The 27,129-nt window shown below is 40.9% G+C and overlaps 1 protein-coding gene across 3 annotated transcripts in view; it reads right to left on the bottom strand.

Annotated features, from left to right (window-relative positions):
- The window catches only part of MDH1B (malate dehydrogenase 1B), a 28,296-nt gene that overhangs the window by 665 nt on the left and 502 nt on the right, over positions 1–27,129 (bottom strand). Inside the window, exons 2-12 of one of the 3 annotated variants that reach the window (XM_008259043.5) lie at positions 23,078–23,190; positions 18,588–18,722; positions 18,256–18,398; positions 16,103–16,599; positions 12,697–12,838; positions 10,568–10,731; positions 6,346–6,485; positions 5,665–5,716; positions 4,609–4,689; positions 2,161–2,226; positions 790–852 (exon numbers count right to left, since the gene is read on the bottom strand). In XM_008259043.5, the coding sequence (XP_008257265.3) occupies positions 790–852; positions 2,161–2,226; positions 4,609–4,689; positions 5,665–5,716; positions 6,346–6,485; positions 10,568–10,731; positions 12,697–12,838; positions 16,103–16,599; positions 18,256–18,398; positions 18,588–18,722; positions 23,078–23,190 (1,596 nt within the window). Of the gene's footprint in view, positions 1–789; positions 853–2,160; positions 2,227–4,608; positions 4,690–5,664; positions 5,717–6,345; positions 6,486–10,567; positions 10,732–12,696; positions 12,839–16,102; positions 16,600–18,255; positions 18,401–18,587; positions 18,723–23,077; positions 23,191–27,129 lie in introns of those variants that run through there. The other 2 variants (XM_070070310.2, XM_089329976.1) reach the window with 2 other exon arrangements.

Below are 27,129 nucleotides of genomic sequence, written 5' to 3'. Positions count from 1 at the left end.
AAGATATCTACATCGTATGTTTTCATAAAATATTGGGGTGGTTCAGTTGTATATTTTAATTGTCTTTGTGTCCATGTTCTGAGTTACTCACTCTGAGGGAACCATTAAGTTCTTATTGCCATCGCATTGGTTATAAAAGAGGAAACTCTGTTCCAGAAGAGTTGGTGAGAAAAGCTGACTCCATGGGGAGGTGAGGGGAAAGTGCAAAAAGAATTGTATGGCAAAGAAACTAGACCCTCTATGTCGCTCCCCCTCTTCGTGGAGGAACGACACAGGACCCTGCGCTGTTCTTTTGTCTGCTCGGCCCTCCCCGGGTTTGCTGCTGGTTCTTCCCGGGTTGGCTGCCGTCCCTTCCACCTCCATGGAAGGGCGGTTCCCCCTGGCCACTTTCCCCACTTCCGCAGGGGAGCGGCACACCGCCGGCCGGCTCTCTCGGGGGCTGCACAGGTGTTCCCCTTAGATGTTCCCCTTAGATGTTCCTGGTGCATGTTGTCTCTCTCCTCCTTTATAGTCCTCCTCCACCAATCCCAACTCAGCTGCCCACACGCCGAGTACGCTGCTCTCCTCCAATCAGGAGCAGGATCAGCTCCTGGAGGTCATCACTCAAGTTGGCAAGAAGCAGCTGCGTAGAAGCTGTTTTCTTCTCTCCCAGCGCCATATTGTGGGAGAGCAGATGCATAGAACAAGTCTTAATTCCAGTAACTTAGTCTAGTCCGAGTTGCTCCCCACACCTCTACTACCCAAGTCCATTGTAGAATAAGAAAATATTCATTAACATTTATCCCCTACCATTGATGGATTCTTGAAGAAGTTTTTCAGAGGTAGTTTGAGGAATCATATCCAAAAAATCCACTACAATAAGTAGAGAATGAAAAGAATGGTCGTTAGGATTTAAAACACATCGATCTTTACATTTATTCTCATTTTCTCTTAGCTTGTTCGTTTCACTCTTAAGTTTCTCTGACTGCTTTGCTCTCTTAGGCATTTTCTATGGGGCCTCAATCCCACAGAATGGCTCGCCCATGATCCTGTGGACATCAAGAGCTTGTAGATGTCCAGCCAAACAGCTCAGTGCAGCCTTTTTATGATTTCCCTATGAAACCTTAGCTCTCAACAATATAAATCACTGGGTAACTTCTTGGTGCTTGTCAGCTTCCTTGTATACAGCTTCTTTCTTCGCAAAGAGAAGTAGCAAATGTAGAAATAGATTATTGTTTTTGATACATGATTTGCATAGGCAGATAAATATACAAGCTTCTCTATATATTTGCAAAAATATATATACATATATATAAATGTCAAATATATATGAATACACAATATACTAAGGGTCTTCAAAAAGTTTGTGGTACAGAAAATTATGCATAGATTTCAATTTTTGCTCCAAAATGAACTTATCTTTTATTTATTTATTTATTTATTTATTTTGACAGGCAGAGTGGACAGTGAGAGAGAGAGACAGAGAGAAAGGTCCTCCTTTTGCCGAAGGAGCCAGGTGCTCCTTCGGGTGCAGGGCCCAAGGACTTGGGCCATCCTCCACTGCACTCCCTGGCCACAGCAGAGAGCTGGCCTGGAAGAGAGGCAACCAGGACAGAATCCGGCGCCCCGACCAGGACTAGAATCCAGTGTGCCGGTGCCGCAGGTGGAGGATTAGCCTATTGAGCTGCAGCGCCGGCCTGAACTTATCTTTTAATTTCATTTTTCCATGAACATTTGAAGTACCCTTATATATTCCCAGATTTTTCCTGTTAAAGAGAATTCTGACTTGGTACTCCCAGTCTCTTGTTCTCACCAGCCTTTTGAGGAAGATCCTGTTTCACCATATTGGCCAATCTGGACTTTGTAAACAACTAAGTAGAAAAGGGAAAGTTGAGAAAGATAAGACACAAAGGGCTAGAGCTGAGATGACAGTAATTTGGGAGAGACTGACATTGAGAGTGATGTGGAAGCAGTTTCAATATGCAAAAAAAAAAAAATTCTGGCATTTTTATCTCACTTTCAAATTGTTTAGGAAGTATAAGAAACAGAAAGTAACTTATGAATGACTTTGGTTGCTGGACTATGATCTTCTGACTACATAGCATTCTCAAAGAATGACAACATGACTGACAACCATGACTCTCAGCACTGCAAAGAGTGTCTCTAAGTCCACTGACTTACCCTCTGACATAGCCAGGTCTTTTTCTTCGTCTGTGACTAAATCAGAATACAGACTATCTTTATGTTCTGAAACCAGAATCAAACAAACAAACACAGCTTTAGAATACAGCCAACAATCTGTGAGATGCTATAAGCCAGTGTCTTTTCAAACTTTGTTAATCAAGACTTAAAGTAAAAGATGCATTTTATATTATAGCCTCATATGTGCACTTTATAGATTCCAATAAAACAAAAAGTACCTGAAATAACACCATTTCTAATCTAGTTTTACCTGTTAAATGTTTTTTCTATTTATGTTTTTCTTCATATTCTACTCTAATTCATTGTGGGAAAAACTGGCATTTACATTTTATTTATTGATTTTATTTTATTTCAATGGGAAAAATGCTAGTTTTTAAATTGATTTCATTAAGCATTAATTTATTTTAGAACCCATGTAAAGTAGTGGAAATTGTATCCACAACATGGAAAGCACTATAAGAAGTTATATTTGATTCTAATGCTCATTCCACAATGGTCCCCAAAACAGCCTGAAATCAAGCCTATTTTCCCTATTTTATCTTCACTAAAGTACTTTACTTTGCCTAAGATTACAATTTGGTAGGGGGACTGAGAACCTAAAATTTTGATTAGCAGCTGAAATCTTTCTAACGAGGAATTGGGAACACATAATCTACATTTTGCCTTCTCATTCTTCATACTGGAAAACTGCCAGTTTCTTACTGGTTCTCACAATTTTCTCACAAGGACTTTAATGCTCTCAGTCTTTTCCTTAAGTATTGTTTAACAGTGGTTGGGCCAACTGTAAGAGCAATGTGCTGTTCAGATACCTAGAGCCACCATCTCACTGACCGGACCTCTAATAGACCTATTCTGTGGCTCAGCTCCCCCCACTCCTCTGTGTGGTGATTTGAGCTGATTGAGAGTAGATGATCCTCCTACCTTTCCAGTTTTACACATCCTTTTTGCACTGTCTGCTGTGGCTGAGCTTCCCTACTTACTGTCTTCTGAATAGCTTTAAACTTCCCTAGGTTTGTACTTCTGAACCACGTCTCAATCACCTGACATACCAGCTTCATCCATGCTCTTTTCCCTTTGATGGGATACCTTTAACAACTTATTTCCTAATCACTCCTCTGCTTGCAAACCTCCTTTCCACTAAACAGCATGTTTAAATACTTCTCATCTTTCTAGACCCAACTCCCATATCTGTCATCTCTCTAGAAAGCCTTTGCTAACACTCAGCCTTATGTTAGGAGACCACCTATGTGATCCCATTATACCTGGGCCTCTCTTTATCATAGCATTTACCTGTTGTGAATAGTCTCAATGTTTGTGTTCCCCAGATTCATACATTGAAATCTAAATCCCAATGTGATGATATTAAGAGATGGGGCCTATGCGGGGGCGAAAGGGTGGTGTTCTCATGAATGAGATTAGTGCTCTTCTAGAACCAAGGGTGAGTTTTGTCCTTTCCTACCATGTGAGGACACAGTGAGAAGGTACCCCTTTCAGAAGCTTCATTGGCAAAGTTTGAACTTGTACTTTCCTGCCTCTAGAACTGTGGGAAATCATTTTCTATTATTTCTATGCCCATTCAATTCATGGTATTTTTGTTGCAGTTCCCAAATAGATTAAGATATCCCTTGCTATTTCCTACACTAGACAAAGGTTGGGGGCCTTTTCAAGGGTAGGTATCAGTTTTGATTAACTTCTACGTGCCTAGCATCTAGCACAGTTACTTTTCTCCCTTCCTTCCCATTCCACTTTTTCCTTCTCTCTCTCTCCCCCTTCTTTCATTCTATGCTGATAAAAAATTTAATATGAAATTGACCTTCCTAAGAGATTTCTAAGCGTACAGTACACCACTGCTCAATATATGCAACTGTTGAAAGCAGCATATCTCTAGAACTTTTTGATCCTGAATATCTGAACCTGCACAGTTTCTGAATAAATACTATTTTTTTTCTCTTTAAGCATCTTAAGTGTCCAATAGATTTCAAGAAATGATTACATTTTCTCCATGAATTTCAACGATCTTTCTTTTTCTTGTAATTTTTTGGTTTCTTGTTAGATGCTTTCTTCCTTTTGACCTGCCTTACACTGTTTTATTAAGATTTTAAATTCAATGTGTGTCTTGGAATTTACATCTTAATAATCCCAATGCTTATTTTTCCTAGACAGTTTGTGTGGCTATAACTTCCATATTGTGTCCTGCAATGTCTCTCATAGCAACCAGCACAAAGAAGATGCTCAATGAACATCTGGTATTTTCCTCTGAAGATTTAAACAGACTTAAAATACGATCTTATTTTTGCGTATAGGATTAGAGTGATGAGTGACTTAATTCTCATTTCATGGCTAATGGATGATCAAATTCCTTTCTTTTAAACTGAATATTAACCCCCAGATAAAGTGGACATTTTCCTTTCATTTTTGTGTACCTACCATCTGAGACTCTTTGCTCATCTTGGTGGTCATCTATATGGGGTACAATGAATTCTTCATGTCTTTTGGATAAATCAGTTTCTAAAAGTCAGGAAATCAAGAATCAAATTATTTTAAGTGATTAAACAAGCCTCATACATGAATCACCTCATTGACATATTAACAAGAAGAGATCTCCAAACTGGAAGAAGGTACACAGCACTGACTATTTACACTGCTGTGGCTTTGAAATCTTGAAATAGCATTTTATTTATTTATTTATGCAGCAAGGTCCAAAAGTGACAGTCAGGACTAATCAAAATATGAGGTATGCTTGTATACCTTCACTTTTATTCATAAAAACACTGTAGCAAATCAAGCCATTTCTTTCACAAATTTCTCCATCATACAAGTATAGGTGGAAAATTTAGGACTAGCAATCAATGGAGTCAAATTTAGAATGACCGCATTGGAGTCCATTCTCATGAAAAGGATTTGTAGTCCTAGTCTGCTTTGCAGAAGCCGCACAGAGGGGCTCCGAATTCTGGGAACAAGAGTTGAAGTTTAAAGCAGTGTCCCCTTGAACTCCCACATATCTCTCTGTGCTTGCACCCTCTCCTTCGTGCATGCCTCTGGGCTTCTTTTAGTTTGACCTATTCCTGATATCTTGACCATCAGTCAGAATCCCATCTGAATCCCCAAAGTACATCCTCTGCTCACAACCTCTTTTCATCTAGGTCTCTGCCCATCATATTATTGCCTGTACTTCGATCCAACTAAACGGTCTCTGGTCTGCAACAATGGCCTTCCTTGGTCATCTGTCAATTTCTTAGTTCATTCTGACAGGCAGCTACTGTTTTAATTGGTTGGAATCTGTGTCATACTGGTTGTCAAATACTTTTTAGGAGATATTTTATTTTAAAGGATACATTCAATTTGGTAGTCTATTCTGAAAATAATTTAGTTCAAAACTGAAAAAATATGGGTTATAATTATCTATATTATTAGTGATTCAGTTATAACAAGTATTCTCAACCTCTTTTAATAGAAGTCCAATGAAGCACCACATCTGATTACCTGATTTATATGACTGAAAAGTTGGCAGGTCTCCAAGTGCAACAAGTTTCTCCTGTTGAAGAAAGTTATCAAAGACCTAAATGATCACAATTACCAACTTAAATTATCTTTAACAAAAAATTTCTTTGATTCTTGATTTTTAAATAATCAACAAATATTTTTTTTTTGACAGGCAGAGTTAGACAGTGAGAGAGAGAGAGACAGAAAGAAAGGTCCTTCCATTGGTTCAACCCCCAAATGGCCACTATGGCCAGCGCGCTGTGCCAATCTGAAGCCAGGAGCCAGGTGCTTATCCTGGTCTCCCATGCAGGTGCAGGGCCCAAGGACTTGGGCCATCCTCCACTACCTTCCCAGGGCACAGCAGAGAGCTGAACAGGAGCAACCAGGACAGAATCCGGCACCCTAACTGGGACTAGAACCCAGGGGTGCCGGCGCCACAGTCGGAGGATTAGCCAATTGAGCCGCGGCACTGGCCATCAACAAATATTTTTAACACACCAGAAATTATATGAGTAAATGGGTAGTGATCTTCTGCTGATTTCTTCAAACTTTTATTGCCCCATTACTTTTAGGAATAAGATGCAAATTAAACCCACAGAAAATCAATGTATACTTTGGCCTAGAAGAATCAATTTGAGGTTATCAGCAAAGTCAGTTCTCTTGCATTTATTCTGACATTACCTGAATCAGATCATTTGTCATTCTGGTCATTACTTGTTGACTTATTTCAATATCTTTGAGATCTGTAAGAACTACCCAAGTTCCCTTCTCAAATTTCACAGGCATGGAAAAGACAATCCCTTCAGGAATACCAAATTGGCCTGCAGTGAGCAAACATAAAGCAAAGCAAAAAAATGAAATCAGAAAAATAAATACTTTCTGGGGTTGGCATTGTGGTGTAGTGGGTAAAGCCACTGTCTGGGACCCTTGGTTGGTTCAAGTCCCAGCTGCTCCACTTCCTATCCAGTTCCGTGCTAATAACCTGGGAAAATCAGTGGAAGAGGGCCCAGTACATCGGCCCCTGCCACCGATGTGGGAGAACTAGTGGAAGCTTGTGGTTCCTGGTTTCATCCTGGTTCAAGTCTGGCCATTGCAGCCATCTGGGGAGTGAACCGGTGGATGCAAGATCTCTCTCTAACTACTTCTCCCTGTCTCTCTGTAACTCTGTCTTTCAAATAAATAAATATTTTTTTAAAAAAACCACTTCCTGTTGAGCATTATAGACAGACATCATTATAGGACAGATACAATACATGACCTTTAATGATAATGATAGAACTGAATTTCTGAGAATTCTTCTCTGGGGAGCACCAAAGCAGTCACTCTGCAAGCATTGATTGAGTACCTATCCAAGTTTGGACAATTGTTCCTTCTGTATTTCTCCCAAAATCCAGGCCCTAAGGCAGTCTTTCTTTACTAAAGCTTGCGTGCATTCTTCTTGTTTGTTTTCATAGCTTTTCCTTGCCCTGCTTCCCACCCACACACACATAGGTGTCATTTGTTCAATCTGACCCTCCACTCTTCTCATCTACCATGGCAGTCACACAGCCAGGCTATGTTGGATGGGACAGGGAAGAAAACTGCAGGCAGGAAGGCTGGCTATTTCCTTGCAGCCCCCAGGTCTCCATTTGGATGTTCTCTAAATAAAAAGGTTCACAATATTTATTATTAACTGAGCATCGTGCACATAAAGTTGCCCCCCCATTTGACACCTTAATAACATAAGGAAATTATTTCTGCCATTATGGACACTGAAAATAGTTACTAGAGTAAGAAATTGATGACAGACAGGAAATCAGGATCCATCAGACTTCCCAAGACAGCTCCCCAGTCTTCTGTTCATTCTGTTTCTGTTTCATCTACGAAAAACTGGCTATCTGGGTAATGTGTGAGAATTCACCTGTAGAGTATGGCTTCAGGTAGGCAGAAAGTGATCCTTTTCTCTCCAGTATAACACAGGTCTCTTTTTCTTTTTAGCAACTCAGGGAAGCAATATTGATGACTAAATACCAAGTGATAGGACATCCACACAATCATCCACGTGATTTTTATACTCTCTCTATTAGTTTCCACAAATACAGGAAAATGTGATATTTGTCTTTTGGGTCTGGCTTCTTTCACTTAGAATAGTGATCTCCAGTTGCAGCCATTTTGTTTCAAATACGAAGATTCATTCTTTTTTATGATTGAGTAATATTTCATCAAATATATACATATATCATATATAACAAAATGTATATCTCTCACATTTTCTTTGTTTAGTCATAAGTTTATTTATTTATTTTTTGACAGGCAGAGTTGGTGAGAGAGAGAGACAGAAAGAAAGGTCTTCCTTTTTCTGTTGGTTCACCCCTCAAGTGGCTGCTATAGCCCATGTGTTGCGGCCGGCATGCTGCGCCGATCCAAAGCCAGGAGCCAGGTGCTTCCTCCTGGTCTGCCATGCAGGTGCAGGGCCCAAGGACTTGGGCCATCCTCCACTGCCCTCCCGGGCCACAGCAGAGAGCTGGACTGGAAGAGGAGCAACCGGGACAGAATCCGGTGCCCCAACCAGGACTAGAACCCGGGGTGCTGGCGCTGCAGGCAGAGGATTAGCCAAGTGAGCCGCGGCGCCGGCCTCAGTCATCAGTTTATAAACATCTAGGTTGGTTCCATATCTTTGCTATTGTGAATTGAACTGCTATAAAAATGGGGGTGCACGTAACATTGTTTTTGAAATTCCTACAAAGTTTAACCAAACTTTCTATAAACAACGATAAAGTGTCTATTTTCCTAAAAAGATTGAATGCTGATTTGAATTCAAACTATGGCAGTCTTCATGCACCTTAACTTCAATTGAACAACATTCACTGAGCATCCATCATATAAAATTCAGCTCTTGGCAAGGAGCTTAAAGATGAGCCAGCCAAGAAGTGTGCCAGGAGATTCCAATACAATCCCATCAAGATTACATGCACCAATGCCATCTCACTAGTCCAAGTGATCAACTTCAATTCACAATTGATCACACTGATAGGTCTAAGAGTCAAAGGGATCACACAAACAAGACTAGTGTCTGCTAATACTAACTGATAGAATAAAAAAGGGAGAGAACAATACAACATGGGAAGCGGGATATGCAGCAGACTCATAGAATGGCAGATGTCCTAAACAGCACTCTGGCTTCAGAATCAGCCCTTAAGGCACTCAGATCTGGCTGAAGAGTTCATGAGAGTATTTTAGGCATGGAAAGCCAAGACACTCTGGCAAAAAAAAAAAAAAAAAAAAAAAACACACCTAAATGAAAGGTCTCTGTGAGTGAGATCCCAGTAGAAAGAATGGGCCATCAAAGAAGGAGGTACCTTTCTCTGAAGGGAGGAGAGAACTTCCACTTTGACTACGACCTTGTCTAAATAAGATCGAAGTCAGCGAACTCAAGAGGCTTCCATAGCCTTGGCAACTCATGACTAGAGCCTAGGGAGATTTCTGACGCCATAAACAAGAGTGTCAAATTGTTAAGTCAACAACAGGAGTCACTGTGTACTTACTCCTTATGTGGGATCTGTCCTTAATGTGTTGTCCAATGTGAAGTAATGCTATAACTAGTACTGAAACAGTATTTGACACTTTATGTTCTGTGTGGGGGCAAACTGATGAAATCTTTACTTAATATATACTAAATCAATCTTCTGTATATAAAGATAATTGAAAATGAATCTTGATGTGAATGGAATGGGAGAGGGAGTGGGAGATGGGAGGGATGCAGGTGGGAGGGAAGTTATGGGGGGGAAAGCCATAGTAATCCATAAACTGTACTTTGGAAAATTATATTTACTAAATAAAAGTTTAAAAAGAAAATATATATATATATATATTAAGATGTGCCAGTCAAAGTCTTTGCTCTCAGGGTGTAGACAGTCTACAAAAGGGGACACAAGCAATTAAGTCAGAAACAGGCACACTCCAATATGCTCTCTGAGAGAGGAGCAACATTTTTTGTGCCTGTCAGATTAATTCTGACTGGGGGACTTTGGGAGATGTCCTTGATTCGCACGGTAATCACAAACCAATGGGAAAGATGGAGGTCCTACTAAGGACATAAGGAATACAGGAGGTGGGCCAGATTGGGGAGGAAGACAGTTCAGTTTGGCATATGTGGTTTGAAGTGGCAGCCCGACATCCAAGCCCACTGTATCCCAGGCTAGAGCTCTGCAGAGAAGCCCAGATCTGTCAGCTAAGGAAGCCCGTAAAACAAGAAGGGAAGACATGCTGTGCATAGAATCTCCGGGGCACAGAACATCAGCTATTCTCTTTTGTACTTTGGAACAAAGATAGATGTTTTGTGAAGAGATTTTAGTAGATCAAAGCTGAAGCTTGTAAACACTTACATACAGTGTCTGGGGGTGCAGGGTGCCCTTTCCACATTTCCTGTGCTGCCGCACCCTAAGGTCTGGGTCCTGATGTGTGCCACTTTGAACCCTGCCTGTGTGCCTTGGCTCTTGGGGGTTCCTGTGTCCAGCATTCACCCCACACTGACCTCCAGACCAGCACAACTCAGACTTTAAGGTTTCCTGCAGTGTCATCTCCTTTATGAAGCCCATCTTGATGCCTCCTGCTTTCTGCCTACAAGTGACCTTGCTTTTGTTTGATCTGCAGAGTACAATGAGGCAAACCTAACGGGACTATTTAATTTATGCATCTGGCACTCCTTCACCCTGCAGTAAGTTTCCTGAAGGAAGAGGGCAGTTCTAATTCCCAAGTATGATTCCAATTCATTCAAACAAAATACTGTTGAATTTCTGAATGGATGGTTGAATGATTATGGAACTGTGGGGTCCACATTAATTTCAGACAGGTAAGGACACAGAAGAAGAACCACAAGGCACAGATGGAAGTTTAAAAATATTTATGAAAGACCCATATTTACCTTCACTCAATACTCCTAAAGACACAATCTCCCCAGGCGGTGAGCCATGGTACCAGTATTTCAATGTGGTGGCTATACTGTGTGCAGCTAAAATGCCTCCGAAGTGTCTTCCTGTGACACTCAAAGTTTTCAGAGTTTCCACAAATTCTTTTTTTACCCACTCACTGTAAGGAGAGAAAGAAATAATTTACAGTGGAGGGTGGAATGGAAATGAAAAGGGATGCTCCCTGGATCAATGGAATTCACTATAAGAAATCATACCCACAATTAAATTAGAAACATTTCTTGGTGTGCCTTTTCTTTAAGTGTCTTCAGTACGCATAAAAGGTAGATTGAAAAATACTGCTTTGTGGCAGAGAGAAATCCCTAAATTTGAAACTACAAACATAATAATATTAATATGGAACACAAAAAAGTAGTCAGGACTAATGAAAATTCTTGCATTACAAAGAATTTGTCCCATGTAGATGTTATCTTTGAACAAGTGATATCCTTTATTTGAAATAAAACAATTTCATAAACATTGAATTATTCCTATTGAGAATTAGGGAAAGAGTTATATTTCTATGTTCTGAAATCTAAACTCAGCGAAAAGGCCTGCAGGACTAGAGCAGGTGTTAAAGTACCACCTTACTAACCCGGCGTGCAACACTGGCTCTGCCCTAGGAAGGTGAACCCAGGACCCATCATTTCCTAGGCATGATGTAGTTCTAAGTCTAAGGAGGAGAAGGAAAGTAAGATAAGGCTAAGGGAAGCTATAACTGGGAATGTGCAACAAAGTTTACAAAAATGCTTCGAAGGTGTTCTTGCCCGTTTCTCTTCCTCTGCTCATCATAATGCCAGTGTTTAGGACGCAGCTCTGAATGCTCTATCTGTATTAATCCATTTAGTCCTGCCAATGACCTTATCCATATGTTACCATTTCCACCTTGCAGAGGGAGAAACTGAGGCATGGAGAGATTAAGTAATGTTTCTAATGTCACATAGCTAACAAGTGGCTGAGTGAGAATTTCCTATCCAGGTGGCCTGGTCCTAGGATTGTCCTACTTACCACCTCTCAATGCTGTCTCTCCTGGGACAGAACAGCAGCATGGCCCAGAGTGCTCATCATCTTATTGCTTTTTCTCCAAATGTTTTAACTAATTTCAACATGGAGGCAAATCTCTGGCTTTATGTTAAATAAGATTTCCTTCATATATGCTTGCTTTAGACATAACTTTAAGGGAATATATGAATGACTTTAAGTTACAGTTACTTTTCTTTGGGGATATGCTCCAGGATCTCCAGTGGATGTCAGAAATTAGACAGGAGCCAATGTGTGGTGCCACAGGTTAAGCCGTTGCTTGCAACGCTGGTGTCCTGTATCAGAATGCCAGTTTGAGTTCTGGGTGTTCTGCTTCCCAGCCAGCTCCATACTAATGTGCCTGGAAAGGCAACAGATGTGGCTCAAGTATTTGGCGGTCACCCATGTGGGAAATTTGGCTAGGGTTCCAGGCTCCTGAATTCAGCCTTGCCCAGTTCTGGTTGTTGCCACCATTTGGGCAGTGAACTAATGGACAGAAGATCTCTCTCTGTCTCTGTCTCTCTCTCTCTTTACTTGGCCTTTCAAACAAACATAAATCTTTAAAAAAAGAATCTGAAGATAGTACTGGATGCTTTAAATATATAGTGTGTTTTTTCCCCTATACATACTTCCCCTATGGTAAAGTATAATATAAACATTAGGTACAGTAAGAAGTGAAAAATAATTAATAGTTAAAAAGAACTAATAATATAATAATGAATAAAATAATAATATAATGTAATAAAGCTCATGTGAATGTAATATTTTTGTTTCTTAAAATTTTCCATTTAATATTTTGGACTGCTGTTAACCATGAATAACTGAAACCACAGAAAGTGAAACCATGGGATAGGGGAGAGTACCATAATCTGAAATAAAAGATTCATAATTTCAAAACCAAATAAATTGAGGGTAGAGAATGACTAACTGATATTCTGCAGTTTCCTATATTTCTTTAGTAGAGAACAAGAACAAATAATGAGCAAAGATTTCTAAGATTTTAAAGATGATAGCGATTATTGCCCATTTAACATTGCTAACAGCATCACTTAAAAACATACCGTACCTGTCAAAAATCAAGCTTAAAACAGGCTGTGAGTAATGAGGAGGTCCACAAATGGCACTCTTGTAGTTGTATACCTTAGCTTTCCTCAGATCAATGTAGTTATTTCCACTGATATTACCCCAAATTATCACATCTTTGATGTCTGTGAAGAATAGAAATGAAAATCAATTACAACAAAATATATTAATATAAAATGGTGTCTGAAGCCTACTTCTTGTTTGTATGTTTATTCCTTCTGATATAAAAAGAATCTAAGTATATTCCCTAAATCCATGTGAGTGCTGTGGGTACCCACCATAATCACCAGCATTTGACTCTTCATAGTGCTCTGTGAATGGTATGGATATATGATTAAGTTCAAAGAAATGTTTTCTGAAAGAAAAGAAATTCCTACCAAAAGTTCTCCTATTGGCGTTGGTCCTAACTTAATTATTTTGCTTGACAGAGGTAGGGGGGAGCTTTTTACTTTGATTTTGACAAGGAGTCCTTGATTGTGGACTGGAGTAGAAATTTGGGAAACCACTTAACTCTCCAGGTGGGTTTCATCCTCTGTGATATGAAAGTGTTACAACATGAGGACCCTATGGGCTGATGCTGTGGTACAGCAGGTTAAAGCCCTGGACTACAGGGCTCCCATATGGGTGCTGGTTAAGGTCCCAACTGCTCCACTTCTGATCCAGCTCCCTGCTGGTGCACCTGAGAAAGCAGCGGAAGATGGCCCAAGTCATTGGGCCCCTGAACCTATGTGGGAGACATGGAGGAAACTCCTGGCTCCTGATCAGCTCAGCTCAGTCCCTCCTCCCCTTTTTTTAACTGTGAGAGTAAGCTGGGAGCATAAGAGCCTGGGGATGCCAGTGGCCATCTTGTCACATCTTAGAGCTGGCCTGAGTATAAGACCAACAGTGAGGACGGCAGAGATCAGGGATAGGCCAAGGGAAGGCACAAGCATGTCCTGGTGTCATCATTTAAACCCCAGCATCTAGTTATGCCTGAAATAAGAACAGTGTCTTCTGCTCATTAGTTATGTGAAACAGAAGTCATCTAGAGGACTTCACTTAGAGTTCACTTCCTCTCACTTGCCATGGAAGGAGTTTCAACCAAGCCATGCTCTGAGAATTAGTTGTAGCTGGGGCCAGTGCCATGGCTCACTTGGTTAATCTGCCTGCGGTGCTGGCATCCCATATGGGCGCCTGGTTCTAGTTCCGGTTGCTCCTCTTCCTGTCCAGCTCTCTGCTCCAGCCTGGGAAGGCAGTGGAGGATGGCCCAAATGCTTGGGCCCCTGCACCTGCATGGGAGACCAGGAGGAAGCACCTGGCTCCTGGCTTCAGATCAGCGTAGCTCCAGCCATAGTGGCCATTTGGGGGGGTGAACCAGCAGATGGAAGACTTTTCTCTCTGTCTCTTTCTCTCACTGTCTAACTCTATCTGTCAAATAAATAAATAAATAAATAAGAAATAGTGGTAGCCGTGGGACTGATCTTTGGAGGATTTCTTGAGCTTTGCTTTTCTGGAAAAGTTTACTACCAGCTTGGTTTCTGAATGATCCCTGGATGATTTCCTTGGTGGTTTTTCACTTTCATGTCATTTTGTTCAACTATTTTTTTGTTGTTGCTGAGTTTCTCCTTGCTGTTACATTGACAATTCTAATTTGACCATCGTTCACCAATGCCTCTTTCTTTTTCCTAACTTTCTTTCACTTTTATTTCTGATTTTCACATGCTTATTGGCTTGGAGTAGAGCACAGCTTAGAATTATGGTACTTGCAGACACATAAGAGAGCAGCTTTCTGGTGGAAAGCCCTTAGTCCCCTCTCCCCATCCCACCTACTTTGCTTTAAAATTTGTATCATGGCCTTTTAACACTTTTTTATCAGGGTACTATAAGAGTTTTTGTGATATGTAAATAACTATCTAAAAGGTGATGACAGACAAAATGGCTAGAAAAATGTTTTCATTTCCTATTGCATAATTTCAGAATCAATTTGTCTCAATCTTACAGTGACTCCAGAGTAAAATACAAAAGATACATATACAGAAATAACAGAAGTTATAATTTCTAGGCCTTCATTGTAAAAAAAAAAGGGGGGGGAGATAAGGTAGCTCTCATTGTGAGATCAGGGCCTTACAAATAGTCATTGATGCTGAAGTCTGTTGTCACCTTGACCAACAGCATTCTGTGATCACATCTCGAGATACCTCTTTCCATTCTCAGTGGACTCTCCATCTAAGGGCACAGATAGCCAACATATGTCCAATGTGATCTTCCGTTTTTGGATGCAGTCTCATCTTCATATGATTCTGATGTCTAGCAGCCCAAAGACTGACAGCGGCACAAGCTGATCTGGTATCAGAGTTCTAACATTCCTGGGGATGTTAACCAGGTGCCAGGGATGCTTCTAAGTACTTTAGGAACACTGAATCCTTGCATCCATTGCAGAAGGTAGGTGTTGCTAACATCCTCATTTAACAGATGAGGAAACTGAGGCACTAGCATGCTTACACAGACAGGAAGTGGGGCAAAGCCACTTTAAAATAGCCCTGTTTCCTTTTTAAAAAAATTATTTTTATTTTTATTTATTTATTTATTTTTTTGACATGCAGAGTGGACAGTGAGAGAGAGAGAGAGAAAGAGAGAAAGGTCTTCCTTTGCTGTTGGTTCACCCTCCAATGGCCGCCGCGGCTGGCGTGCTGCGGCCGGCGCACGGCGCTGATCCGATGGCAGGAGCCAGGTGCTTAGCCTGGTCTCCCATGGGGTGCAGGGCCCAAGCACTTGGGCCATCCTCCACTGCACTCCCTGGCCACAGCAGAGGACTGGCCTGGAAGAGGGGCAACCGGGACAGAATCTGACACCCCGACCGGAACTAGAACCGGAGGATTAGCCTAGTGAGCCGTGGTGCCAGCACCCTGTTTCCTTTTAAACAACATTGATAACCTTACTTGAACATTATCATAAAAAAAGGAATATTAGGATTCAAATGATTTGACTCATAGAGATCTTATATTGAATATTTGTTTATCAATTGTTATAAGGATAGAAAAAATCAGTTAAAGGCCAGTTAAGAATGTTTGTGGACACAGTTGTCCATGATTTTAGTTACCTACAGTCAAGTGTCTTAACATTACATAGAAAATTCCAGAGTTAAAAAAAATCACTTTATACAGTATGTGGTTGTACTTGTTCTATTTTCTTTTTGCTAGTGCTTGCCTTTAATCCCTTACTGTACCCAACTTACAGATTTATTCTAAGTATGTATGTATGTATAGGCAAGAGGTATACAGAGGGTTCAGTACTATGGCTTCGTCCTAGTCTAGATTCCAGAATGCTTCTGGAAGGAGCGCTCTTCCTAGCTGCTTCCTAATCACGTTGTTTGAATACAAAAACAAACATACACAAAGGCGTCCACTCACAGGCGGGTGTTGTTCTCAATTTTCTGGCCAGCGCAGCTTTAGCTTCACCTTCCACGCCCATCGCCACTGCGATCATGTTGCGCGCGATGTTTGGGGCGAATTTCATAAGCAAAACGGTTTTAAGATTCACGAAGCTTTTGCCTCCCACAATAACTCTGACAGAGGCGTGGGCGTTTTTCTCCATCAGGCCCCCGTAGCGTCGGCAGAGGGGCACCCTGCTGCGGAGGCAGTCCTCCAAAGTGTACACCTCCCCGTCCATGTGTTCATCCAGAATGATGACTACTTGGGCCCCACGGAAGGCCTCCTCCTCCTTGGTGCAGATGGAGACCTTGTGGAGCAGAGGTGACGCTAGGTCCTCCGCCTCAATCACCAGGGCTTTGAGACGTTCTTCCACGTGCTTGCTGCCTAGTAGCACCAGGCTAATTTCCGTCTGCATCCCAAACACTTCTCCACTTGTCAGCATGGGAATGAGGTGGTAGCAGGCAGGAGTAGTTGCACTAATCAGAATGCAAAGGCGGGTTATGAATGATTGGATTATTTGCCTTTCAATGCCTTTATTTTTAAGATACTTCTGTATGTGCATTAATAGGGTGATTTACTATTATTATCATTAGTATTTATTTGAAAGATTTATTTATCTGAAATTAAGAGAGGGAGAGACAGTGGCTGCAATGGCCAGGGCTGGGCCAGATCAAAGCCAGGAGCCAGGAGCTTCCTCTGGTCTCCCACGTGGGTGCAGGGGCCAAAGGACTTGGGCTATCCTCCATTGCTTTCCCAGGCATATTAGCAGGGAGCTAGATCAGAAGTGGAGCAGCTGGGACTTGAACTAGTACCTGTATGGGAGGACAGCACCGCAGACTGAGGTTTAACCTGCCACGCCACGCTCTGGCCCCTATGATTTACTAGTTTTAGTAATCATACACATAGCTGCATAGCCATTTTATTTAAAGGCTAGACATCAAAAGCAAAACAAAAACTCTCACTAATCTCCCCTTGCTCTGGCCATCTGAAAATAATCACACAATATGTAATTTAGCTGTCTTACAAGGGCTTTCCAAATAGAATAGAAGCCTTGGTCTTCAAAAAGCAAAACTTCAAGGAGCTGTATCCCATTATTCAAATAACATTTTCACATTCCCCTTTGAAGACATGAAGATGTAAGTTTGATAGCCATAGCTCGCTTTTACTTTATACTTTCATCAATAAGGTAGTAACTCTTTTGGAAAGGACTATCTGTTCCAAATTCTCACAAAGGCAAATCCTTATAAAGATGGCTGGGGTGAACACTGTCTGCATATCATATGTCTGTAACCACAGTTCAGCAAATATGTGGGCCCTTTATAGCTATGCTGACCAACTGTGAGCAGAAATGACTCCCTGTGGGGAATTCAAAAGTACATCTGGATATTTCTGGTATTCACAGTGGTTCCAGGGAAGGGCTACAATGGGGGTTTCAACAGTATCTACGTCATTTCAGTCCTTTGAAAGGTATCTAGATAACACATCAGATTTATTAAATCAGGGTGATAGGGTCATGGACATTTATTGCATCATTCTTAATTCTTTCCTATATTTGAAATATTTCATAATAACAACCTTTTAAATGAGTGTATATATACATATATTAGGATGCACACATGTAGGGAGAAGGATAGTGTTAGAAACAGACTGAGGGGTGGATAGAAGAGAGGGGAAGGAAAGAGAGTAAGACAAAGAGAAAAATGACAACACAGGCTGCAGGTGTCCCAGACTGGGAGGAAGGAAGAGCAGAGGTGAGAAGAGGCAAAGTACGGGGAGTGGGGTTCAGAGTGTGCATGAGTGCACTAGGAAGAGCCAAGAAAAATGCTGGAAGTGGGAAAGAGGGAAAGAGTGACAGAGAGTGGACTATCAGGGACAGAGTTATGCAAAGTAGCATGCATGTGTGTAGTATATAGTATATAATATCTAAAACTCACACATGGGGCTATATTGGAGGCTATGTATAATTACACACAGACACACATGGGGTTATTTACATGTGTATAAACACACACACTCACATACCTGTACATATATGTATCTCAAATTTGACATTCAGGTATTCTTTCACCCCCTTTCATTTTCCTTTCTATCACAAAGCCAATCTCACAAACCCTGGGGCGTGACTGTCCCACCTGGTGATCCAGACCTGCAAGGGGCTGACAAGATCTTTTAGGGATTTTTCCTCCACCTCTTTTTCTGTATGTGCCTTCAGGTTCTCCTTAGCAATCACCATCATCAGCTGAGTTGACATGCTAGAGGTGACTCCATAGTAAAGCTAAATATTGGAAAGAAAACGTTGGCATTGAAGAATAGATAACTGGCTGACAATGGCAACAATCGAGAGTTTTTTTTTTTTTTTGAAGACAAAGTGGCACAGAAGATGAGAGAATGTCCCAGAGAACAAGATATTTAAAAAATAAAGTAACAGAATGATAATTTTTGAACAGGTAAAGCAATCTATTACCTGGGCGTGCTCTAGGAATTCATTATATCCTCCCAAAAGCAAGCCCTTTCCACCACGATCCAACAGCTCTCTCCAGATGATGGGGGATGTTTTGTGACTCCACTTATTCTTTTCACACACACCTCTCAGCCACTCCTGCAGAACGAATTCCAAGTGAAGGCATATATCAAACACTAAAATACTAACTTGTTTGGAATTCTGCTATGCACACACAGTACAATTTAAATATCTTTAAGTAGTAAAATGCAAATATAGAAAATATTGATGAGTTAAGGAAAAAGTTCACCAGAGAAGGAAGAAAACTTTTCAAATTCCTTAACCACAAAAAGGTACTGAAAGTTACTTTTTGGGCTGAGGAGACCTGAAGTGTAATTGTTTAGTTATGAAGAGAGGCCAGTGTTCCAATTTTATTGATATCAAGAAAATTGATTGAGCTTTCCTTTATTCTTCTTATAAATGAGATATTTCCAGTCTTAGGGCCATGTACATTTTCATATTGCTTTTTCAAATCTGTGAAAATAGTTTATTTAGTTCAGCATGAGTTAAAAAGCTAAATGTTAACTAAGGACTTCTGATATTTTTGAAATACTTGTAAATAGATTTATTTGAGTTTTTGGTTTATATTGTACTAATATGTGATGTTGAAAATAGAGTAAGCTGGGTGTGGTTTATAGACTGTGACAAATGTAGCATACTAAGATATTACTAGGGAAAGCTGGATTTAGAGTATATAGAAACTCTTCATACTATGTCACAACTTTTTTTGTAAATTTAAATAAAGTTAAAACAAGAAAAAAGTATTTGAGAAGCATGGAAAGAGAGATGGGAGAGAGAGCGAGAGCGAGAGCGAGAGAGAGAGCACTTCTATTTGCTTATTCACTCCCCAAATGACTGCAGTGGCTGATGTTGGGCTAAGACCTAACCTTGGTTTCCTACAAGAGTGGCAAGAACACAGTATCTTGAACCATCACCTGCTTCCTCCCATGGTCTGCATCCAAGAAGCCAGAGTCAGGAGCTAGAGCTGAAAATTGAACTAGGCTTTTCAATTTAGGACATGGATATCTTACCTGGCATCTTAACTACCTGATTTATGATAATACTTATCAGAAGCTTAAATAATTACTTCTGGTCTGTGTAAACCAGGCTTCCAATGACAATATCTGAGGAGACACAGGGAACAACACTGTTATCAATAAAGTACAGGGCAGCGGTCTTGAAAATCATGGCACTGGAGGCATGTGTAATGAGCTTACTGTAAAAGTACAATCTTAGTAGTTAATTTCCCTTGCTTGTATTGAAGATCTGTCTGCCTTTATCTCACCATAAAGTAAACAGTGCGGCCATGAGGATCCCTCCACGGTCCCTCTAATCACATCATAGCCTGAACAGTAGTGCTAAGCCTATTGAGGAAAGGGAATCTGTCCCAAAGGACCTTCAGCAGCAAGCACACCATCTTGATATCCTGGCAAGAGCTGGGAGAACATGCGCTTGGCTGGGGCCTGAGAAGGCTGGATCAAGAGTAGAGCATAATGTTGGGTAAGAGTGAATTGTGAGCATGAATCATTCTTCTGCGATTCATGAGTGCCTACCCTCGTAGGGAGCTGAGAGGATAGTGGTTGCTGGACTGATTCACAGAGGCTTGGAGAAAGAGATGCCTCACATTAGAAAACACAGAATTCCCATGGAGAACAGTGAAAGAAGGAATCAAAAAGCAAGTGGATGGAAGGATGAAGATCCTTCCATGGAAAGAGGGAAAATCTACTAGTCAACCATGTTCTCAGAAAGGGCCTGGAGGACTCCATTTATCAAAGTGATAAGAAACACTCTGGTGAGAGGGCCCTGGTATCACTGAGAAACCTGGTATGGCTGTCCATTCAAGGCCGGGTCTATTACAGAAATACTGTCATAGAGCTGGACTTCCTGGCAATGGAGAGGATAAAACCCAGAAAGAATCCAAGAGATAGTATCTACCAGAAAATATCTATTGTAAAAGACGAGATGAGATAACTTAGATGAATGAAGGCACAATGAATTTACAATAGACACAAAAGGCCATGCAACAACCCAAGGTAATGGGTAACCATTCACCGAAGCCTATCCAGTTGTTGCTACTACTAAATAGTGAATGTGTCAGCAACAGAGACTAACGCTGACCCTCTGATAATGGCACCATCCTTCAAAGACATCCAAAGTCTCTTGGTAGCATGTTGATTACATGGAACTCCTACCCTGTAAACAGCAGTGATTGACCTTGATTTGAATCAATATATATTTTGGTAAAGCAATGTCTTTCCAGGGTGGGCATTTGGCATAGCAATTGGGATGCCTCTTGGGACTCCCACATACCATATTGGAGTTTTTGAGTTGGAGTTTCAGCTCTGCTTCTGATTTCAGCTTCCTGCTGGTGTACACCCTTGGGGGCAGGAGGTGAAAGGTCAAGCACTGGGCCTCTCTGGCTCATGTGGGAGATTCAGATTGGGTTTTCAGCTCCTGGTTTCAACCTGGCCTAGAAGCCCCAGCTGTTTTCAGTGTTTAAGGAGTGAACCAGTGGATGGGTAATCTCTCTCCCCCTACCCACTGATACCTTCTTCCCCTGTATGTGTGTCTCCCTATCTCTCTGCCTTTCAAATAAAATTAACTAGTTCATTAAAAGAAAAAATAACTGCCTTTCTTGATTGTAAGACTTTGTCCAGGAACCTGGGCCAAGAGCTTACAGAATGTTTAACATACTGCTAACATAAAGATCATGGGTAGCATCACTTCAAACCAAGTGGCCCACTTTGTAGCAAAAGAAATGTGGCTTTAGGTACATAACGATGGGATCCATTGGTCCTCTCATATATCACATCATACAGCCTGATATAAGGGTGAAATCAAAATTAAAGGTTCCAGCTTGGAGCCTGATACCTTTACAAGGATGGGAACTTCTTAAAGGATGCAATATACACCATAAATTAATATAGTGTTTTGTCCCAATAGGTAGACTATATAAGTCCAGGAACAAAAGAGGAGAATTGAGTGACTCTGTTTACCATCAGTTCCAGTGGCCCACTTAGGGAATTTATGCATCCTAAATCCCCATCAAGCTAGAATGTATGGTTCTATAGGTTCTAAATCACAAGGGGCAGTGCTTCTACCAGGGATTACAGAAAGAGTGTCTTAAACATTGAGCTGTGGCTTCCACTTGATCACTTTGAGCTGCTGTGCCCAAAAAATAGTAAACAAGGACAGGGCTTACTATGCTGGCAGGTGTTATTGGACCTGATGTCCAGGGGTGTGTGGGGCATTGATTACTGAACATAGGTGAGAAAGGGTATTTAGCATCTAGGTTATCCTTGGGAATCTTTGGTACTGCCTACCTAATTTTGAAAACAAATGCAGCAGTAACATCCCCAAAAGGGAACAGAGTGTCTGGCACTGTGGTGCAGCCAGTTAAACCACTGAATGTCAGCATTCAGTATCAGAGGGGCAGTTCAAGTCCTGGCTGCTCTACTTCTGATCTAGTTCCTTACCAATTCCCCTTGGAAAGCAGCAAATAATGGCCCAAGTGTTTCAGTCCCCACCAGCCACATAGGAGACCTGGGCTCTGGGCTTCAGCTTGGCCCAGCCCTGGCTGTTGTGGCCATTTCAGGAGTGAACTAGTGGATGGAAGATATTTCCATCTCTCTGTCTCTATCTCTGTATCCCTCTCTCTCTACCACTTTGCCTTTCAAATAAATAAATATTTTAAACAATGAATAGAAACTAAGTCTCAGTTTTCTTAAGGATGCATATGTAGGTTGCCATACTAATAAGCAACCTAGATCAACAGAGAATGCAGGGGAACAGATAGTAGAAAAGAAAGGTGATGAGTATCAGTTTGGCATGAAACTTTGTATGGTGGAGATTATGGTTAATCTGACTAACCTTCTGCTTACAAAGTCTCCCTAGTGTCAGATGCCAACCAGAATCCTGGAGGAGCTGTCACCAGATGGTGTGAACTTAGTATAGAGTATGTGTATCCAAATGACACAACAGTGGGACTGTAGGAGATGATATCGGATGTAGAGGGCACCAGGGCACTTATGCTCTCGGCCACCAGGTATATTGGCTGCTGATGGCTCCGTGCTGGGAATCTCTCTAGGCATAGTTTTTCAATAATGCTCTTTCCATGTTCTTTTGGAAGATTTTGTATATTCATTTATTTTAATTTTTTGGTACCAAAATAAAACTTACTTTTACTTCAATTTTCCATGAACTCCTTGAAGTATCTCTGTATAATCTACATGGATTCTTGGCAGGGGCGGGTGGAGAACAGTAAAACTTATGCTAGTTATTGGTTAGCATATTAAGGAATACAATAACATTTTGAGATTGATAAGTAGGGCTTACTTTACTAGGATTCAGCTATTCATTACTGGAAGCTAATCTGATACACTAGCTAGCATTTAATTAAAATAAAACACAAATTTGTCCAAATTTGTGTCTAACAAACTGTAAAGGCTTCTTACCTCCCAAACATCAGGATGTTGTGTAATTTTATAAATCCGAAAATCAGGAAGATTCTTTTGTAAATAGTCTCCTAGAAGTTCTGCTTTGGCATAATATGGACAATCTGCTCTACCTAAAAGAGTTTAAATTAGCCAGGTTTTCTTTCATTACATACATATTATCATGTACTCATCATGCCATATAATTACAGAATGTATCATAGTTTTGATATAACTGTATAACGATTTTATACCATAAACAGTCACAAAATAGACTTCTTATTTTTATTATATTGAAAAGAATAAAACAAATGCCACAGGAGGCCAGAATCTTATGTAATAAAATGTGCAGTGGGAAACAAAAACTCCAGAACATTTGTCATTTTCCAGTACTATGCTAGACTTCACCTCCTTTAAGAGGCTACCCAATACTACTCATTAAACATGAGCTACTAACAATGACAGAATTACTCCCCAGTCGCCACTAAAAGGAAAGATGTGAGGAGTGCCGATAAAGTTACTTTTGGATTTTGTATCTTTGGCAAGGAGTAGTTGGGGAGGGAAAAGTTGAGGGAGACAGAAGAGTTTGGGATAACTACTATTTTCTGGATTGGAAAGATTATCTTTACTTTAGTAGAGAGAGATCAAGGATGAGAAGTTAATTCCAGACAAGTATAGTTCGAGGTATCTGTAGTGTATGTGAGTGGATATGACGAACAAGCAGCTGGACATATAAGATGAGGTGCAGGTGCAATCGAAGGGCTTCAGAAACACATTTTGTAGTCATTAACATATAGAAAGCTAACGTTGCCACAGAAAATGGGATTTGGCATCTGATACAGCACAAAGGATAGAGTCCAAGTGAAGAACCTTCTCTGTAGCATTCTTAGTTACTCGCAATCATTAGTTTTTCAGCACCATGAGAACTTCTAAATCCTCAACTCCTCTCAATCACCCCTATTAGCCTGTGTGTTTAATTCAAACCCGTTCTTCATCACTTCAAATCACTCTGTGGCTCATGTCTTAAATTATGTCTCCCCACTGTCCTTTGGGAAAATCATCCTGGTAGAGGCTCTCCACCCTAAATGAATCCAATCAACTGCATATTCTGCATCTGGGTCCCACCTGCTAGGCATCACTGGGAAAAAGTGGTAAACCACGCAGAGAGGCACTGTAATAATTCATGGTTATCAGCCCTAATTGGCCCTCCACTCTACATGCAGATTCCACTGTCTCTTTTATCAGCACTCTTTTCTGTTCTCCATAAACTTGATTTACTTATTGTAAACTTTATCTACTTCTTCCAAATCTCTTCCTTTTCCTCAATATTTCTCCACACTATCAGAAGACAGTGGACAACCTTGCTTTTTACTTTACAAAACCCTAACCAAACAAAAAGGCACCAGTTGGAAAATCTCCAATCTCTTGTCTTTGCACTTACAGGTCCATCAGCATTTGCATTCATCCTTTTCTCCTTCCTTCTTTTCAATAGAGAAGAAATCCCACTTCCTTTTAAGTCTAATCCCAACACTTTCTTCTATTAATCCATCCTCTTCTCCCTTGCTCAATTGACTTCCCCTCTTTTCAGATTTTATCTATCTTTGATTATCTCTTTCCATCATTTTTAAGTATATTCAAGTTATACTTAAGTCTTTCCTGTCCCAAAAGACAAAAACAAACAAACAAAACAAAATAACAATGTGTTCTGCTGCTTCCCATATGCCCTTTTCTATTAAAACTCCTTGAAAGAATTCTTTATATTTGTCATCTTTACCGCTTTGCTTCTTCTTCCTTCTCATTCCACTGTAGTGTGGCTTCTCTCACAATTGTTTAGAAGGTTACTACAACATTCACACAAATAGATCTTTTCTTGTGGACAGCATCTGCTGTCCTCTGCCATCCTTTTGAAGCACTCACTATGGTGGACCACTTCTGAACCTGTTCCTCCTGCTTCTCTCTGTACTTTCCCTACACTTTGTAGGATCCTATAATTTAATCAATCTGTTGAAAATGTATGATTGTATAGAGCATCTTATGTTCATACCAAGCGTTCTTCTTGGCCAATCTCCTTTACTCCCTTTTGGTTTAAAGTAGCAATCTGTATTTCTAGTTTAGACCTACCTCTTTACATAGAAGCATGTACCCTCCTATATTCTTTCATCTTCTTCTAAAGGTCTCACAGGCATTTAGCATGTCTGTGATGGGTTTTGTCACCATTCCCATGACAAATATGTTCTTTTTTCTACATCCTTTAGGTCTATTTCCCTAAACATCTAAGAGTATCCTCAGTATTAAGACTACTGTTGGCCGGCGCTGCGGCTCACTAGGCTAATCCTCCGCCTTGCGGCACCAGCATACAGGGTTCTAGTCCCGGTCGGGGTGCCAGATTCTGTCCTGGATGCCCCTCTTCCAGGCCAGCCCTCTGCTGTGGCCAGGGAGTGCAGTGGAGGATGGCCCAAGTCCTTGGGCCCTGCACCCCATGGGAGACCAGGATAAGTACCTGGCTCCTGCCTTCGGATCAGCACGGTGCACCGGCCGCAGCGTGCTGGTCGCGGCGGCCATTGGAGGGTGAACCAACGGCAAAAGGAAGACCTTTCTCTCTGTCTCTCTCTCTCACTGCCCACTCTGCCTGTCAAAAAAAAAAAAAAAAAAGACTACTGTTTTGCTTAATTTTTTTCAATGATTCAGTCTACCCAAATTTCCAAACAATTCAGTCTACCCAAATTTCCAAACAATTGCTTGGGAATAATTTTTACCTTCATCTTCTCTCTTATTGGACCTCCTCCACCCACTTAGACATTTAGTTTTATAGATTCTGCCTCCCTAACCTCTCTCCAATCTACTCACTTCTCTCCATTTTCATTGTCTGCCATCTTATATTAGGCCAACATTAACTCCTTCTTGGACTACTGCACCAGTCTTTCTCTTCCATACCACAGTCATACAGATTTTATATTTATTTTTATATATTTATAACATAAAATGCAAGTTTGATTACTTTCTTCCCTTGCATAAACTTTCCAAGTACTTTGAATAAAGGCTAAAGTACTGAACATGGCTCCCAGGAATCTACATTCTTTACTTTTGGTCTCAGCTTCTGATGCTAACTTCCTTGTACTCTTTGCTCAAGGCCTACTAATCTTATTTTAACTTTCTGCTTATTGTATACTTTCAATTACCACCAAACCAACTCTCTTCATGCCAAACCCACTCCCTGCCACCCATGCCTAAATTGCTCTCCTTCTCCCTACCTCTTCTCTGCTAGCTAATTTCTCATTTCTCAAGTATTTGCTTAACATCTCTCCCTCTGGGAAGCCCTTAATTGAATTAATAAGGTCAGCTGCCCCTGTTCCTATTTAACTGCAATGCCAGCCCTGCCACTACATACACACAACATTCTCAGTAAGTGTGTTTTCTTCTGTCCCCAGAATACAGTTAACCAGTGTTCAAACATATTCTGAGTGAATAAAGAAGCAAAGGAAATACATTTTTAGGCAGATAGTAGATGCCAGTTGTGTTCAATGCACCGAATACATAAGAGAAAGATTGAACAGCTTCTGTAAAAGGTATTGGTGATTCTGTAGAAGGCTGCTTTCATATGGAGGTAAAAGTCAGACTGAGTGGAATGAAGAGCTGGAGACAGAAGTGCAGTCTACTCTATTATAATTTTACTGAGAAGGGGGCATGGTAGATACAGCAGGCTGGGCGAAAAAGAAAAACAAATGCCTCCTCAGTGGCTTCCTTGCAGCTGATCTGCACTTCCATCCTTCCTCTCCACTGCTGCTAAGAAGGGCTTCCTAAAATGTAAACCCATTAATGCTACATCCCCATGTAAGATGTTTCAATGATTCCTCCTTGCTTGCAAGATACAGTTGAAACACCTTGGCTTGGTGACGGTGAGGTGCAAGGATTTGGCTCCTGCTCCTTGTCTAGCCCCACGTCCCGTCACTCACCTCCACTCCTCATACAGATTCTTCATTAGGCCAGGAGGCTACTAGCCTCTGGGCCTTTATATGGAACGGCCTCCCACTGGAACAAAACTTTCAGAACTTAGCTCCTCTAACATTTCCCTG

The sequence above is a fragment of the Oryctolagus cuniculus genome, chromosome 3 (genome assembly GCF_051225735.1).
Source record: "Oryctolagus cuniculus isolate XC-2025 breed Fujian yellow rabbit chromosome 3, ASM5122573v1, whole genome shotgun sequence".
NCBI lineage: Eukaryota > Metazoa > Chordata > Mammalia > Lagomorpha > Leporidae > Oryctolagus > Oryctolagus cuniculus.
This window is presented reverse-complemented; position numbering and strand designations above follow the sequence as displayed.